General features: G+C 57.2%; 1 protein-coding gene across 1 annotated transcript; it reads left to right on the plus strand.

Annotated features, from left to right (window-relative positions):
* Positions 1–1522: 1522 nt before the first annotated feature.
* On the plus strand, positions 1523–10581 carry PSMD3 (proteasome 26S subunit, non-ATPase 3). Its single transcript, XM_075561770.1, has 12 exons — positions 1523–1911; positions 3782–3972; positions 5096–5233; positions 6481–6617; positions 6953–7143; positions 7253–7356; positions 7804–7918; positions 8004–8123; positions 8217–8320; positions 8483–8638; positions 10070–10120; positions 10249–10581. The coding sequence occupies exons 1-12, from the start codon at positions 1707–1709 to the stop codon at positions 10324–10326; spliced, it is 1590 nt and encodes a 529-aa protein (XP_075417885.1). The 5' UTR covers positions 1523–1706; the 3' UTR covers positions 10327–10581.
* The last annotated feature ends 7019 nt before the right edge of the window (positions 10582–17600 follow it).

The raw sequence follows: 17600 nt of genomic DNA on the forward strand, positions 1-17600 counted from the left end.
GGCTACGTGCTTTGCCTAGGTCGATTCTCTCTCACCAAGAAGCCACACCAACTGCCAGTGCTTCGCTCTGGGCCATCTTCCAAGGCCTCAGCAGGCTGCTCACGGACCGACTGGGTGGCTTTCTGCCGACTCCATCAGTTTCCCTTGTGATGTAAACTTAATAGAGAGATGAGCTAACCTCCCAACCATCCTGAAGGGTAACTTCTTTGATTATAAGGATGAACCACAGATCTCATCTCTTCCCTTCCTTCACCGCGCTGACCCACCTTCCGCTCAGATACGGTGTCAGGAAGCAGCACCTTTAATAAGTTTATCCCAGGGATGATTCAAAGGTCCTGTTTATCCCAGAGATGATTCAAAGCGATCCCAGGTGAACAGCTGGGGAAATTGAGTAACGCATGCCCTTTAAAACTGGAGCATGGATGTCCCCACGTAGCAAGGAGCCGTTTGGTGCCAGGAACTAGTTGATGCAACAGAAGGAAAGGGGAGGCAACGTTTCCAACATATCTTCCTTCTGTCCTTCAGGAACCCTGGGCAGGTTGGATTTATCTTGGAGAGTCTGTCCCAGGTCTGTGTCGTTGCGGCTTCCATGTATGGAGGAGAGAAAAGCTCTGAGACAGGGAGCAAGGATTTCAATAAGCCCAGAAACGGTGAGCTGCGGCTTCGTGACCCCACCCTGCAGAAGAAGCTGAAGATGAGTGTAAATAAAGATGGGTGTGAGTGGGTCTGATTGCCTGCCCTTCGGGACTCAGGCTCTCCTTGGGGACACCACTGTTCTGTTCCCACGTTCCCAAGGATGCCTGCCTCCAAATGCTTAACATCCCCAGTGGGCTCCTCAAGCCTTTGTCAATCGGGGTGTCTAACTTCCACCCACTTCCCACTGGGCTCAGAACTCGCCACAGCCCAGAGCAGAGCTTCCGGTTAACCACGGGCTCTCTCGTAGGCTAACTTCTGTGCCTGGATTTTTCATCACCACGTGGCTAACCCCGGACCGCGCAGCAGGGACCGACCCCTATCTTTTATTGACCTAGGATTCGATGCAAACGCATGGAAAACCCGGGGCGGTTCTTAAGGCCCCCTTTCAGCACTAAAGGAAACCCGGATGGCAGAGGGCATTTGCCTACGACGCCCAGCTGCCTTTACGGGGCCCCAGCGCCTCCTGCAAAGCCTTCTTTTCTTCGCTCGCGCCGGACGCAGCCGGGACCGTAGAGGGCAAATCGCGCGACGGCCAGAGGTGAGCCCGGCCCGCAGCGAGCAGGACCACCTAAGGCCAGAACCTGCCCGGCAACTCTGACGTCATCGCGTCCCGCGCGCGGATAAGCCCTTCCCTCTCCAGGCAGGTGGCGGAGCGCCAAGTGCCCGGGGGCGTAACCTGAAGGGCCCTCTGGTGGACAGCCCGAGAAGTGCGCTCGAGACGAGACTCAAACAGGCTCCGCCCAAGCTGTGGCCTCCAACTTCCGCCTCCAGCCTGCACCTCGGCTCTCGATTTCTTTCCCCTTTGTTGATTCAGCCATCGGCGCACCAGGCCTGGCACTTCCCAGAAGGCCCCGCGCCGGGAAGGGGTTTGCAGCTGCTCCGTCATCGTGCGGCCCGACGCGAGCCCGCGCTCGTGTGCAGGCCCGGTCCGGTTCTTGCTTCCCGGTACGAGGGTTCACGCGAGGCCCCGGCCTCGGTCCCTGGACTAGGCCGCGACCCCCCCGGGCGCCATGAAGCAGGAGGGCTCGGCCCGGCGCCGCGGAGCGGACAAGACGAAGCCTCCGCCCGGCGGAGGGGAACAAGAGCCAGCGCCGCCGCCGGCCCCGCAGGATGTGGAGATGAAAGAGGAGGCAGCAGCGGGTGGCGGGTCCGAGTCCGACGGCAAGGCGCCGGCGGAGCACTCCCAGCGAGAGTTGGACACCATCACCTTGGAGGGTACGGAAGAGCGGGCGGGGGCGGGACTAGCCACGGTCGCGGGTGACAGTGCCCTGGGACCCAGCCAGCCTCTCCCCGAGACCCCAGCGAGCCTCGCCCTCCAAGCGCCAAGTCCCGGGCGCTCCCGCTCCCACCCCGGTGACACAGCCGACTCTCCGGCGCAGGGCTCCTCCCCTGCCGTCCCCCTGCCACCCCCCCACCCCAAGTGGGGTCCAGAACTAGATCTCACTGAGCCCGGGGCCTCCCTCCCTTCCGTGTCCTCCCTCGGACCTGCCGCTTCCATCGCCCGGACTGACTGGACGACCCGGTGGAGGACTGATCCCCCTGGAAACCAGCGTTTCTGCAGGAGCTTCCCACGAGTTTTCAGAGTACAAGACGTTCCTGGCGCCCTAACTGCCTTTAACAAACTCCCGCAGAGGACCATTTTTACCCAGCGACTTCTTTGTCCAACCGAAACGAAACGCGCTTGATCCCCTCTCAGCCCCTACTGCCGCTGGGTCTCCTAAGAGCTTCTCACACTTTGAACTGCCCCAGGGGCCTAAACTAAACCTGTAGCCACGACGCCTCATTCGCTGCCTGCTAGTCGGTTCTGACTCCTAGCGGCCCCTCGAACGACTAGAACTGGCCCTATGGGTTTCCAATCTTATGGGAGTAGACAGCCTCATCTTCTCAGTGGGCGGATTTGAACTGCTGACCTTGCAAGTTGGCATCCCACCTGCTCCTTTTCTCCTAGAAACCTTCTTGGTCCTGTGTTACTTTTCCAACTCGGTATCCTGTCTGCCTGTGGGGTGGGAAGAGGGAAAGCGTCCCATGGTGACTTGGGTCCTGGGTCAAGTAGACTCGGTAGCTGTTGGGTTTTCTCCCGACTTCTCTTGAATGAGAAACAAACTCAGACAAGAGGAGATCAGCAATGATACCTCCTGGGCAGTGCTGTGGGGAGTAGCATAGTGTTGACCACAGCCGCTCCCAGGCTGAATTAAGCCAGGTCAGTAGCTAATAAAGGCCCTTTCCCTTCTCATTACGCTGGCCAGTGGTAGCTCTGCCACTCAGTGTCACATGCTGGCTGTGTGTGTGTGTGTGTGTGTGCGTCTGCAGGTGTAGAATGTGCTCGCGGCTCCTCAGATGGCTTTCTCAGACGCACTTTCTTTTCCTAAGAGTACCGGCTCTGGAACTTGCTCCCCCATCTGCGTTGTGTAGACAAATAGCACTGCATTGTCGTCGGGTGTTGTAGAGATGAAACTGCCTGGCCCACAAAGAACACACAGTGAGCTTTCGGTAGCTTTTAGGTCAACGGCTCTCAACCTGGGGGTCGAGACCCCTTTGGGGATCAAATGACCTGTTCACAGCGGTCGCCCAGTTCATACGTAGCAGAATGACAGTGATGAAGTAGTAATGGAAATAGTTTGATGTTTGGGGGTCACCACCGCATGAGGACCTGCGTGAAAGGGTCGCGGCGTGAGGAAGGTGGAGAACCGCTGCCGTGGGTGCTCTGGTGATTTCTTCCTGCCGCCTCGGCCGTCGAGTTGGTATGGACCCACAGCCACCCTGTCAGAGTGCTCCGAGACTGTAAATCTTTCGGGGGCCAGACAGCTTTGTCTTTCTCCTGTGGAGCAGCTGGTGGATTTGAGCCACTGACCTGTGGTTAGCAGCCTACTGTTTGGCCCAGCTTCCATGCCCATAGGTGATAGAAAACACCTTGGCTAGAATCAGGTGCACTTAGGCCTTAGAGTGACAAACGTTCTCTGAAGAGTAGATGGGTTCTACACTCACACAGGAGCGAGGGTAGACGACAGAGGAAACACGGGCTTGGCCACGTGCTGCTCCAAGTTGGGGGGCCAGGAGTGGGTGGTGACATTACGTTCCTCCCCAGACATAAAGGAGCACGTGAAGCAGCTGGAGAAGGCCGTGTCCGGCAAGGAGCCACGCTTTGTGCTGAGGGCCCTGCGGATGCTGCCGTCCACGTCACGCCGCCTCAACCACTATGTGCTGTACAAGGCTGTGCACGGCTTCTTCACCTCCAACAGTGCCACCCGGGACTTCCTGCTGTCCTTCCTGGAAGAGGTGAGTGGGCCGCCACCGCCTGGCACAGTGGTTGTGCCCGGTCTCCTAGACCTGTAGCGAGAAGAAGAAAGCCCATCTCGGTACCCGCTGCTACCACCCAAGGAAACTGAGTCTCCTTCCTGGTCCAGGGAGGTAGTGGCTCATCAGGACCCTCCCAGCCAGACCATTGCCCTCGGCCTGGTGCTCTCTGTCAGAGCACACCCAGAGCCCAAAGAAGAGGCCTCCGCAGCCCTGTCTCGGAGGCTTCTGCACAGAGGAAGTGTAGAACAGTGGTTGAGAGCAGCGGTGGGAGGTAGAGTGGATTTGGATTCTAGCTCTCCCTGTGGGCTTTGGCCCAGAGACTGGTCCTCCCTGTGGCTCCTTCTTCGCTGGGAGAATGTCCATGAGAGTCAGGATTGCCTGTCTAAAACCCTGGCCAAGTTAGACAGGTGGGGGCGAAGGCAGTGGTCGGTTCAGTCTCCATGCCAGGAAGCAAGCTATTCTTCTTAGCCTTTCCAACGCCCCTCTGCCTCCTACCTCCATCCCCTTAGCCACCCCCATATTTACCTTGTGTTCCCTGGGGAGTGGGGGAGGGGTGGGAGGCAGTGCCCTAGGGCTGCCAGTGAAGAGTTTGTGTAGGAAAAGGGGGTGTGCTCCTCCCTTCCCCCACCTTGGGTGTTTTCCTTTAATTCTCTTAACGTCATTATGTCCCTGGTCCCCATGAGTAGATCTGAAAGCAAGTCCTGCGTGTGTTTCACTCTCCCCATGGATTGGCTCACACACCACTTTTCCTGCTGGGTGAGCTCCTGTCTATGGTTCTGTGGCTTGATTGAGTCCCCCTCGTATTTGCGGTGGTGACAGGAAAGGTGGCTCACGTCCTCCCGAGTGTCCCCACTGTATTCTGCACAGACCCGGGTGCGTTCCTATAACCCGTCAGTGTGTGGAGTGTCTTGCCAGCCTCCGTGACAGCACCCTGGAGAAAGCAGCTTTGTCTCATGCTCATTTTGTATCCCTGCACCCAGCACAGTCTCCTGGCACGGAGTAGCTGTCGGAGACACTGAAGTGCGTGGTAGGGGCTCAGTGATGTCGCAGCGCATTGGCCTGAGCAAGCTTTTCCACGGTAACAACTCCTGTCCTCTCGTAGCCCATGGACACAGAAGCCGATTTACAGTTCCGTCCCCGCACAGGGAAAGCTGCATCAGCGCCGCTCCTGCCTGAGGTGGAAGCCTACCTGCAGCTCCTGGTGATCATCTTCCTGATGAGCAGCAAGCGGTACAAAGAGGTAGTCCGGCTGGGCACCGGGCAGTGCGGGAAGAGATGGAAATAAGCTAGGACCTTCCCCTGCCTCTTCCCCTGTGGGCTTGCACGCAGCCCCCTCCCCACCTGCGTGTGGCAAAGGCAGAGGGCGGGCAGGGTGTGGCTTCTGGGGAGCAAAGGGGATTTGGAGAAAGGCCTAGGGTTGTACTCCAGCTGTACTTGAGGCATAGTGGCGGTGTGTGGTATAGTGTATCAGGCATCAGGCTACCGACCACAGGGTCAGCAGTTCAGACCCACTCATTGCCCATGTAAAGATTCAAAATCTCAGAAACTCTATGTCAGGTTCTTGTGAAGCAGCATCAGCTCAATGGCAGTGAGTTGGGGTTTCTTGTTTGTATAACAGTGACTCACCTTTTAAAAATAAAGCTATGCTTAAAAGCCCCGCCAAAATCTGCACCCAACAGGCCTTCACAGAGCTCTCAGGAGCCCTGGTGGTGTAGCGGTTAAGCACTCAGGTGCTCCTAGGGAGACTGTTGGGGCAGTCTGCTTCCAGAGAGCGCAGCCACCTCGGGAGCCTGGTGGGCCAGTTCTCCGTCCGGGGGACTGTGGCTCAACGGCAGCGGGATTGGTGTGTCACCGTCACCGCTACTACTCTGAACCCTCCCATCCTGGACGCGTGTTCCCCTGTCCCAGGCTGAAACCACTCTACCCGTCCCAGGGTTCTGCTTTATCTCTATGTCCTTGGCCACTGTTGGCTGGGTGGGGGTGGGAGGCCATGGGGAGAGTACACTCCTGAACTCTGCCTCTTAGTGTGGCCTGCCACGGTTTTTAGTGGATTCACAAGGCTCTGCAGCCTTCACCACTGTTCACACCCCACGGCCCCTGACAATCCCGAATGGCCTTTGTCCCTGGATTTGCCTGGGCTGCTTATGTCCCTGGAAACCCATAGCCATGGCTTGTGTCTGCAGCCTGTTGCTTCACGGGTGTTAGGGTGCTGCGTGCTACAGCGTGTCTCGGGCTCTCTCTTCCTCGCTGGCCAGTTGGTGGCATTCTTCTCATTCGTGGAGCTCACGTGGGTGGTGTGCGGGTGGTTTCCACTCTCGGTCAATGTGGGTCATGACCAGGCCATTTGTGTGTGTGCGCGAGCTCGTGCCGGCGCTCCCAATGGTGTTGGGTCTCTTTAGGGGAAAGTTTGCCTGCTGGCTCACAGGACAGCGTGGGGCTCCCCCTTGGAAGAGCTGGGCCTTGACTGCTGTGTGGTCCCCTCCCCAGGCGCAGAAAATCTCCGATGACCTGATGCAGAAGATCAGCACTCAAAACCGCCGGGCCCTGGACCTGGTGGCCGCAAAGTGTTACTACTACCACGCCCGGGTCTACGAGTTCCTGGACAAGCTGGACGTGGTGCGCAGGTACGGGCTCGTAGAGTGCTGTGCCCAGGCCTGAAAAGAGCGGGTCTCACCGCTCCTGCCTTCGCCCCACGTCAAGGAAGGGCTGCCAGGGTTGGGGAGCAGTGCTCATCCAGCTTTCTCAGTGCAGCCCAGCCCCAGCCCCCGGCCCGGCCTACCCCATGCACAGCTCCTAGCTCTCCTGCCGTGCTACGTCACCCCCTGCCCCCAGGGTCCCCTGCTAGTGTGCCAGCTTCCTCAGGGCCGCGTTTTGTCTTTCTGTGGAGCCCAGACAAGGCCCTCGTGGTGGTTGGTGACTCGGGGCCTTGAGCATCTCTCTCCCTCTTTCCTCCTCAAAGCTTCCTGCACGCTCGCCTCCGGACAGCCACCCTTCGGCATGACGCTGACGGGCAGGCCACCCTGCTGAACCTCCTCCTGCGCAACTACCTGCACTACAGCTTGTACGACCAGGCCGAGAAGCTGGTGTCTAAGTCCGTGTTCCCCGAGCAAGCCAGCAACAACGAGTGGGCCAGGTACCTCTACTACACAGGTGAGCAGGCGCCTGACGGCTACCCAAGAGCCACTTGGAGGCCTCTGGTGGGCGAGGGGCTCGCGTGGTGAGTGCTCTTCTGACCCCTTCTCCGCTCCTCCACGCCCAGGGCGGATCAAAGCCATCCAGCTAGAGTACTCCGAGGCCAGGAGGACCATGACCAATGCCCTCCGCAAGGCCCCTCAGCACACGGCCGTGGGCTTCAAGCAGACGGTGAGCACGGACCTGCTCCCGCCTGCTTCCCTGCACAGACGCTGCCTCTGGGGGGCACTGATGGGCACACACTCGGCCCACTGTCCGAGAGCTGGTACCACGCACTCTGCCTTAGAGTTGCCCGGGCCGAGTGCCATGCCTGTCCTTCACAGAGCAGCTGGTGGGCACAAGTCAGGGGCAAGGTTCTTCCCTGGCCTTTCACCCAAGCCCCTTCCCTGGGCCTCTGGACCCCGCCCCCTCCAGCTCCAATTCAGAGCCATCAGGATGGCCGGTCCAGAGTGGTGTGTTTACTGGTCAGCCAGGTGAAATTAGGTTAAGGCTGGGTGTAGCCAGAGGGTGGGGTTCGAAGGACCTGGTCCCATGCCCAGCATGGTTTTGGGGTCCCCAGCCCCCACTCTTTGCTGAAGCCCATCTCGTCCTGCCCCGGCTCTGTGCGGCGGCGTCCAGGTGCACAAGCTCCTCATCGTGGTGGAGCTGCTGCTCGGGGAGATCCCAGACCGGCTGCAGTTCCGGCAGCACTCTCTCAAGCGCTCGCTCATGCCCTACTTCCTGCTGACCCAAGGTAAAGACAGATCTGCAGCACGCATGGGGGGGGGGCCTCTGTGGCGTGGGGACATTGGCATCATCTTGTCCACTCCTGCCTGCAGCCGTCAGGACCGGAAACTTGGCCAAGTTCAACCAGGTCCTAGACCAGTTTGGAGAGAAGTTCCAAGCAGATGGGACCTACACCCTCATCATCCGGCTGCGGCACAACGTGATTAAGACAGGTGTGCGTGCCCCCGGGGCGGGTAGAGGGGCTGTGAGGGCAGCCTGCGGCTGCACACACACATAAACAGCTGTTCTCCGACCCGTCCCCACAGGTGTTCGCATGATCAGCCTGTCCTATTCTCGGATCTCCCTGGCCGACATCGCCCAGAAGCTGCAGCTGGACAGCCCGGAGGATGCGGAGTTCATTGTTGCCAAGGTGGGGCTGGTCAGGAAGCTGGGGCGGCGGTGGCGTGTTCCTACTGCATGCCGGTGTTGGGCAGTGAAGAGAGTGAGCACACACGTGTGTCCACGTCCCTGAGGGGACAGAGGACTGGCATGGGACACCTTCTGGTGACTGCTCCTCCTCTTGGGCCTGCAGGCCATCCGGGATGGCGTCATTGAGGCCAGCATCAACCACGAGAAGGGCTACGTCCAGTCCAAGGAGATGACCGACATCTATTCCACCCGAGAGCCCCAGCTGGCCTTCCACCAGCGCATCTCCTTCTGCCTCGACATCCACAACATGTCCGTCAAGGTGAGGCCCGCACCGCTGATACCCCCCACCCCACCCCCGCAAGGTCACTGAGTGACTTGCCAGCTGCTTGTGGAACACCCACTTCTCTATTTTGAAGGGGCATGGGCGGGGCAGGGTGCTGGTGCCTGTGTTCCCTGTCTCTGAGCCACCCCCAGTAGGGACGGTGACAGTGTTGCAGGGGATGATGGGATTAAACGAAACCACTGAATCCAGACAGTTGTCACTTGGCATCATTCTGCCTCGTGGTGACCCCACGTGTAAACTTCTGAAGCAGAGGGCCAGGCCTTACCTCCCAGGTCCCTCTGGGTGGACTAGAGCTGCTGCCTGTCCTTTAAGAGGACCAGTCCTTACCATGGGCACCCTCGAGGCCCTCAGCAAGCCAGCTGGCCCAGCGGCAGAACCCCCACCTTCCTCCCATGAAGCCCCTGGTGGGGTTGAGCAGGCTGGCCTCGCTCCGCACATGCCCAGGGCTCCGTGGAGAGGTCGAAGATGCCCTGCCGGTGTCCAGTTCAGCCCTTTGGCAGGCACGGAGTTGTGTGCTGTCACTTTTCCCAAGTCTCCCTTCCTGGGAAGCCTGGGCTCTTCCTGGCCAGGTTCAAGACTGCCTGGTGCGGTGCTCAGTGTGGCACGTGCTCCCTGTCATCTGGCCCTTTCATATGGCTCTAGACAAGTTCGCTGCATCAGTGCCTGCCCTCCATGCCCCAAGTGGTCTACCGTGCCGCCACTCCTCGCCCCCCCCCCAGCCCAGCTCCCCATTACAGAGGGCTGGACTTTATTTCTCCGCCTTCTCTCTCATGCTGTCTTACATCCCGCGCGCGTGTGTGTGTGAGATTTTCTAAGGACTGGCTGTGGGCTCTTGCTTAGGAACCTGGTGGGGCTGTTGGGTAAGTGTTTGACAACCGCAACGGGCAGTGCAGACCCCCAGGGAGAGAAAGCTGTCTGTTCCCACAAAGACTGACAGCCTCAGGAACCACAGAGGGTCACCGTGAGTCACAAGTGGCCGGCGGCAGTGGGTTTGATGTGTGGTCATCACTAGGGGCTCCAGGGGTGCTGTGAGTTCAGCTGGTACAGGAAGGTCAGCAGCTCCCGAGGCCCAGCACTCCAGGGCAGGTGGGGGCCCTGCGTGCAGACACCGTTGGTCAACTCGCGGGGACTCCGTGCTCTGCTGTGCTCAGAGGTTCTCAGCTGGAGCCCCAGCCCCTCCTCAGAGAGAGCGGCATTGGAAGCCCCTGGGCCGTGGCTCCTCTGTCTAGGGTCACTGTGAGTCACAGTCAGCTTGATGGCCATGGGGACGGGCATGGAATAATCATGGGTGTCCATGCCTAGCTCCCACACTGCCCTGCGGGGCCTGGCTCCGGCTCTGACGGGCGCTGTCGGTGAGGCCGCCTGATGCGTCCTCTCCTTCATGTGCTCCTTTGTCCTGTTCTTCAGGCCATGAGGTTCCCTCCCAAATCATACAACAAGGACTTGGAGTCTGCAGAGGTAAGCGTCCTGTTTACGATGCGCCGGGAAGGTGGGATTGCCCTGGAATGGGGAACCAGGCCGGGGACCAGGAGGTGTCAGTGTCCTGCCTGCTGCTCAGCGGCCTTCCCATCTGCCACCTCCTCCAGGAACGGCGGGAGCGTGAGCAGCAAGACCTGGAGTTTGCCAAGGAGATGGCCGAGGACGACGACGACAGCTTCCCGTGAACGGGCTGGGGAAGGGGGCAAGTGGGGGCCGGCTCTTTATAGTTCCCCCTTGGGGGTCCCCTGTCCAGGAGCTGGCCCCTCTTCCCACACTTGGCTCACGGACTGCAGAGGTGCAGGCACCCCCACCTCACCAAGACCCCTACCCAGCCAGCGACTTGGTGCCCCAAAGCAGGTGCCTCCCAGGCAGGGCCCTGGCGAGTGGTGAGGGCAGCAGGCTGGGGAAGGGGGGCAGGCCTGTGCTTTCCTCTGGGGAAGGGGGGCTGGACTGGGGCGTGTGGGGGGTATGGTTTTGAAGCTCCAGTTACGATTTTTAAACAATAAAAAGCTCTCCAAGGTTCTTTATGCATCCGTTAGTTGGTTAGCATCCTGCACCCTCCCGGCCAGGTGCTACAGGGCGGGTGCCGGTCCTGCTCTTGGGACACCTGCCAGGGGAGCGTCCGTGCAGGTGAGAAGGAGACTGGGCTGGGGTCCTAAGAACCTGGCTCCTCCGAGAGCTGAAGGCAGGCTTTAAAACTAGGGTTCTGCAGGCTCAACTCCAGCACAGGCCTCCGATCTAGGGAGGTTCCCTGAGCAGAGAAGGCTCCCCAGGAGCAGGCTTCACCTCAAGGCCATGCCCCTCCCTCACCAGCACTGGGGCCTCCGCTTTGACCTGGGTCATGTACTCCGGCTCCGTGTGATGTGAAAGTGTGCCTGCCCGTCTCAGTCTTGCGCCGCAAGAGCACACGCCCGTCTCGTCGGGTCATCTGACGGTTTGTGTGTCCCTGGCCGGCACCATGTGTGTCGGACTGGCCTCCATTCCCCGGCCCCCTTGGTGTGGGTGCCCCCTTCCAGGGATCAGCGTGCCCCTGGCCTCCAGGCCACCCGGACTCCCCAGGGAGATCGGACCTTTAGGAGGAGTTGGTCTGAAAGCTGTGCTCGCCCGGCTGCTTTGTAAGATTAAAAAGCAGAGCCCCTGCTAGGATAGCTTCCCAGCCACTGCGCCGAGCCTGGTGCCCGTAGCCGCTCGGGAGTCTGGGTGGGGTGGGAGGGCAGTTCCAGTGTGCCCTTCAGGTTCCAAGGGCACCGGAGGCCTTGCTTTGGGCCAGAGCCTGACTTAGCCTTGGTCACAGCTTGGTCTTCCCCACCTCGTCAGGGTTGCGTCACCGAATAGCCCTTGCTCTCATTTGCCCCCAGCCGTGGAAGGCGCTCTGTCCAGTCCAAACGCATTCTTTCAAAGGTCCCCATTGTTGCCCCATTGTAGCCTTGAACGTCCAGTCCAATTCAGACCCATAGAGGCTCGTCAGTGTCCTCCAGGGAGGCTGGCCGGGGCCAGCCCGGCCCCGCATGGCCGTTGGGGTGGTGGGGAGTTGGGTTAACTGACTTGGTTGAGTGAGCTGCAGTACCCAAGCCAATCTGACTGCAGGTCTGGGTCAGCCTGTCTGTGTGCTGCTTCTAGCCTGGCTGTGGCTCTCCGGCCTGGTCCTTTTTAGTCTCCCATGTGGCCATCCTGTGGGGCCTTGGTCACGTAATGTGATGCCAGGCTGTGTCTTGGCCAGGGTGTGACAAGGAGCTGAGCAGGCGCGGCCACCAGGCTCTTCCTGCCCTGCCGACCGTGGGAGCTTGTCCTTCCTCTACACCGCCCTGCCTCTGGAGAGATGCGGCTCTCCGTCAGCACCGGGCTCCTAGAGCCTCAAGGCCTGTTCGGGTCCCTTGCGAAGTGCTGAGTAACAAAAACACGCTCCAGCCCAGCCCCTCCACGCTTACCACTGTGGTTCCCACTGCGGGCTTGCGGCGAGCAGCCCAGCCTGTCACACAGCCACTAGACCACAGGCTCACTGTCAGCACAGCGGCCCCGGCTGGCGTTTGGAGTTCCTATCATTTCCAGGCTTGGGTAATGCTCTGAACTCCCCTCCCACCAGCTGCTGCTTCAACTTAGGGAGGACCACCCAGTACAAAGTAGAGCATCAAGCCCATATGCCTTGCACCCCGTGGAATAAAACAGCAACTGGTGGCCAGTTAAAAAACAAAACAACAACAAAAAAAAAAACCAGCAACTGATTTGTGTCAGAGTTGCCATCAAAGAAGACACGTTACAGATACGATGTTACAGATACGATGGCCGTCTCCCTGTTCCCCTAGAGGCAGCCCCGCTGGCGCTTCCACTCCAGCCTAGAGTCCAGTGTTTAGGTTTATCTGGCTGGTGTTCAGTAATGTGACTTGTTCTCCTACTCTGAGGTCTACTCATGCTGCCACGTGTCCCCAGCACCGTTCTAGGCACTGGGGACACAGCAGCACAAAATCCCCTGCCTTGTGGACTCTTCTCGTGGGGCGCTGGAGATGGATCACCCAAACCCAGTGCCACTAAGTCTCAGCGGTCCCTGTACCGGGTTTCCAGGATAGAATCTTCTTTTGTAATCACTTTATTGGGGGCTCATACAACTCATCACAGTCCATACATACATCAATTGTGTAAATCACATTTGCACATTCATTGCCCTCAACATTCTCAAAACATTTGCTCTCCACTTAAACCCTTGGTATTGGCTCCTCATTTTCCCCCCTCCCTCCCTACTCGCCACTCATGAACCCTTGATAATTTATAAATTATTATTTTGTCATAACTTACACTGTCCGATGTCTCCCTTCACCCACTTTTCTGTTGTCTGCCCCCAGGGAGGAGGTTATATGCCCCTGTAATCTTTATAACCCCCTTTCCATCCCACCCTCCACCCTCCTGGTATCGCCACTCTCACCACTGGTCCTGAAGGGAATCATCCGCCCTGAATTCCCTGTGTTTCTAGTTCCTCTCTGTCTGTACCAGTGTATATCCTCTGGTCTAGCCAGATTTGTAAATCAGATTTGAGATTATGATAGTGAGGGGGGAGGAAGCATTTAGGAACTAGAGGAAAGTTGTATGTTTCATCTTTGCTATACTGCACACTGACTGGTTCATCTTTTCCCTGAAACCCTTTTTTAAGGGGATGCCCAGTGACCTACAAATGGGCTTTGAATCTCTACTCCCTCCGAACGCCCCACCTCGTTCACAATGATAGGATCTTTTGTTCTGATAATGCCTGATACCTGATCCCTTCGACACCTCATGATCGCATAGGCTGGTGTGCTTCTTCCATGTGGGCTTTGTTGCTTCTGAGCTAGATGGCCGCTTGTTTACCTTCAAGCCTTTAAGACCCCAGATGCTATATCTTTTGATAGCCGGGCACCATCAGCTTTCTTCACATTTGCTTGTTTCTCACCCACTTTGTCTTCAGCAATTATGTCGGGAAGGTGAGCATCATAGAATGCCAGTTTAATAGAACAAAGTATTCTTGCATTGAGGGAGTACTTGAGTGGAGGCTCAATGTCCATCTGCTACCTTAATACTAACCCTATACATATATTCACATAGATCTATTTCCACATCCTCATATATAAATATATTTACATACAGACACATGCCTTTATTTAGACCTCTATAAATGCCCTTTGCCTCCTAGCTCTTTTCCAAGACAGAATCTTGATGAAAGCAACCAGCCTCCTCTTTCTCCCTCTGAGCAGCAGCTGAGCCTGAACCACTGACCTTGCAATTGGCCCAGTGCCTAACCCACCTGCCACCGGGCGCCTTGCTGGGGCGTGGCGTCCCCCTACCGATGGGCGCTGATCATGCGTTTCTATGGGTTTGCAAACCACACAAAGAGCTTTGCTGCCCTAGTCTCTGTGTGCATCTGTGTCATCAACAAGCAGAAGAGAGCTCCTAACGAGCCTTGGGAGCCATGTGGTCTTGTGGGGCGGCTACCTGGTTCTGCCTTCACAGCACAACAGCCACCGCCACCAACAGCTCCGTGGATGCATTCTCAGCACAGGGTGTCACTTTCAGACTGAGATTGTTTCTTGGGCCAGCAGGTCAGGTCAGTTGCCACCTGCCTTCAGGCACCTGAGCAGCCCAGTACAGGACTTGCGCCCAGGCTGTGTCTGCTCCCACCTGCACGAGATCCTCCTCATCCACCCTCCCGAGTCCACAGGTGCCATGCCATCTTAGCTAAGGTTCCGACCCCGTGCCCGGGGAAAACAGCAAGGTGGATGAGGGGAAACTCCCTGCCAGTTCTGGCCCTGAGGAAAAACCTGGGAAGCTCTTTAGGAAGTTGGAAGGATGAAACAGGAGAGTTTCTGGAACCAGGCACCCGGTGGCCAGAAATCATGCTGGTCTCTGAGCTTCCGGATTAGCTCAGCCCCCGGGGTGCGGGGCAGGATTAGGGTGGTGAAGGTGCTAACAAACTCCCTGCTGTCCTCTGTCCACATGATCTCCCTGGGCAAGGCTGGAGTCTAGGTCGGCCTCTCATCTGCACAGGAAGTAGTGCCATGGGCACAACAGGGGCTTGGCAAGCTGAGCTGACCACACACCCGACCTGGCTCTGCCACTGATCTTGGGGAGAGCCTGCCCCGGTCTGGGAGAGGATATTATACACCTGGCTGACAAGTTGGGGGGAAAGTTGGAAGGAGAGTGTGTAATGGAAGGGGCTCTGACTCAAGGTGCCTGCCAACACTGGACCTAGTCCCTGACTGCTGGATGCTGGGACACTTCCTGGAGTAGGGCCCTCAGCCCCTCGGGAAAGCAGCCCAGCCCGCTCCACCTTCCCACACCTCTGAGCGGGCGAAAAGCTCCTTCCATCTGCGGAGCCGAAAATGAGCTGTCCGTGGCTTTCAGTTCCTGTGCCCGTGTGCCCTGACCCCACACACCATGATCCGGAGAACATTCACCATTCTGGTCACCTCGTGAGAATTAGGGTGTCCCGAACCCAAATCCCCTACACTGGGACTTTCAGCGAAGATGTGTGGGACCGGAGCTAACCGTGGTCAGCAGGAGAAAGGCCATACCTTGAAGACTTCTGCCCAGGGCAGACGTTGGTTCTAACGCATTGGCCAGTTACTTAACCACTCTGAGGCAGAGTGGATCTCTGTAAAAAAGCAAATGACCCCAAGTACGGACGGACGGACCTCACAGGTCTGCTGGCAGGAACGGATATTTAGAATTGAACTTGCTGGGGAGGGCAACAGGACAGGTACGGAATTGGGATTCTCACGCAGCCTGGTGCTGCCTCTGGGCCTGAGAGAGTCAGGACTGCGTTACCAAGCAGGGGGACATCAGCTGGTGAAACCCCTACTAACTGTGACCGCCAGAGGGCACCCCAGGCCCAGAGATGGTCCCCGCCGAGCAGGCTTTGTCTCCATCCCGGGGGAAGTCTAAAGTGCCTCGGAATATTGAGGAGGACAGAAAGTGACAGCATTGGGCATGGTTGGTCAGAATGTCCCAAATAGTCCCCATGGCTGTAGAGAGCTCGCAGGGCCCTGGCAGAAGACCTGGGTTCTAGCCCTGGCAGCCACAATGACCTTGGGCCAGGCACACCCCTCTGTCCGAGTTCAGAGGATTGAAACAGACGTCCAGGGCTCACATCCCACAGTCCTGGGATGCTAGGCTACTGCTTCTCTGTCCGTTTGTCTGTCCGACTGTGGTGGCTGTGAAGCTGGAAGCTGTGCCACCAGAAATTTTAAATACCAGTCAAGTCACCCATGTTTCCGGACTGGACAGGCTAGGAAGAAGCACAAGGCCAAGTCCTTAAGAACGGTGGCAGTCTGCTGTCTGCTTCAGTCCTGGGGGAACAGCCAGCCCCTCCCCTCGGGCTGGGAGAGCCACCGCCTCAAAGTCAAGCCGCCCTGAATGATGTGGGTGGATGCTTCCAGGACCTGCGTGTGCTGATGGGGCGTGACTCAACACCAGGAGAAACAGCTGCGAATCTCCACTCGTAATTGGGACATGGAATGGACGAGGGGAGAATTTGGAAAACTGGCGATCTTCCAAAAGGAAACTGAATGCATCGAGATCAATATCCTAGGCCAGGGGTCGCCCATCCTGCCCCTCACCACAACTTAAAAAGTATTCGAGAGCCACAAACAAATGAAATCACCATCATCTGACTCATATCCTTTACATTTTTTCAATTTTACTTCAGAGCCACCTGTATTTACCGAAAGAGCCGCCTGCCTGTGGCTAGACCCCTGGACTAGGCACTTAGGGAGCTGCACTGGCCCCTCTCAACCAGACAATGATACGGTCCAATGAGCCACGGGTGACAAAATGAAGTGGAATGGCACTGCACCCGTTGGCACAGTCAAGCCGGCAGTGACCAGCTGTGGGTGGCAGAGGGTATTCATGCCAATCGATCTGCACCACAGTCGCAGTCCCACATTGACTGCCTAAGATGAAGGAATCAAAGATTTCTTGACCAACTTCTGCATGCAGTGAAGAAGCACTGATAAATTCCCGGTGATTGGGAGGTGAGGGAGTTAGTTATTGCGCCAACCTCGCCGATAAAAACATGTGGGGGTAATTGAAGGGCAGAGGGATAAATGGCTTGGTGAGCCTCACCTTTCTAGTTCTCGGGTCTCTTGCTTTCTGATGGTCGGACCAGGGTGAAGCTGCTTTAGCCAGTTCCCTGCTTCAGCTGGCAAGGCTCACTTCCTGCAGGACATCCCTGAGGAGAAGCCATATGGACCTACCGTGATGCAGCCCTGGGTGCTGGAGCAGCCGTGTGGAGACTCCTGCCAGTGCTGAGATGCTTACACATTCACTGACTCAGCTTTCTTCCTGCAGTCGGCGTCATTGCGTCTGTTTTGTGAGATGGAGGAGGACTTTGCGTTAAACATAGGAGTTAATGGGTTAATCTTGGACTTGTGGCCTTGATGCACACTTAACCTTTATATAAAACTCTCTTATACATGAGTTTCTGTGGATTTGTTTCTCTAAAGTACCCAGACTCACACAGGAGGATAGGAAGCAGGGATAGGTAATTAGAAAGTATGGTCTTGGTGATAGAAATTAAGCTCGAGATCTCATGATAGAATTTTGCAAGACCAATGACTTATTTGTTGCTAATACCTTTTTTTCAGTAAGCGGTGGCTGTCCAGGAGGACCTCGCCTGAATGGAATGTACAAGAGGCAAATCAACGACATCGACATCGGTGGAAGAGACGAGGAAGAAGGTCATCATCATCCGTCAGAAATAGGGCAGAGGTCAACTCCAACACAGACCATCAATTGCTTATCCTCAAGTTCAAGCTGAAGAAAGTGAAGTCCCCAAGAGTCAAGTGCGACATTGAGTCTATCCTACGGGACCATCAAGACCATCACACTGGACACAAAAGTGTCCCGGACAGCAAGGACATCACACGCAAATTAAGCATAAAGTTATTTTAAGACAGGAAAGCAAGAAAAGACCGGCATGGACGTCAGAAGACATTCT

The sequence above is a fragment of the Tenrec ecaudatus genome, chromosome 10 (genome assembly GCF_050624435.1).
Source record: "Tenrec ecaudatus isolate mTenEca1 chromosome 10, mTenEca1.hap1, whole genome shotgun sequence".
Taxonomy (NCBI): Eukaryota; Metazoa; Chordata; class Mammalia; order Afrosoricida; family Tenrecidae; genus Tenrec; species Tenrec ecaudatus.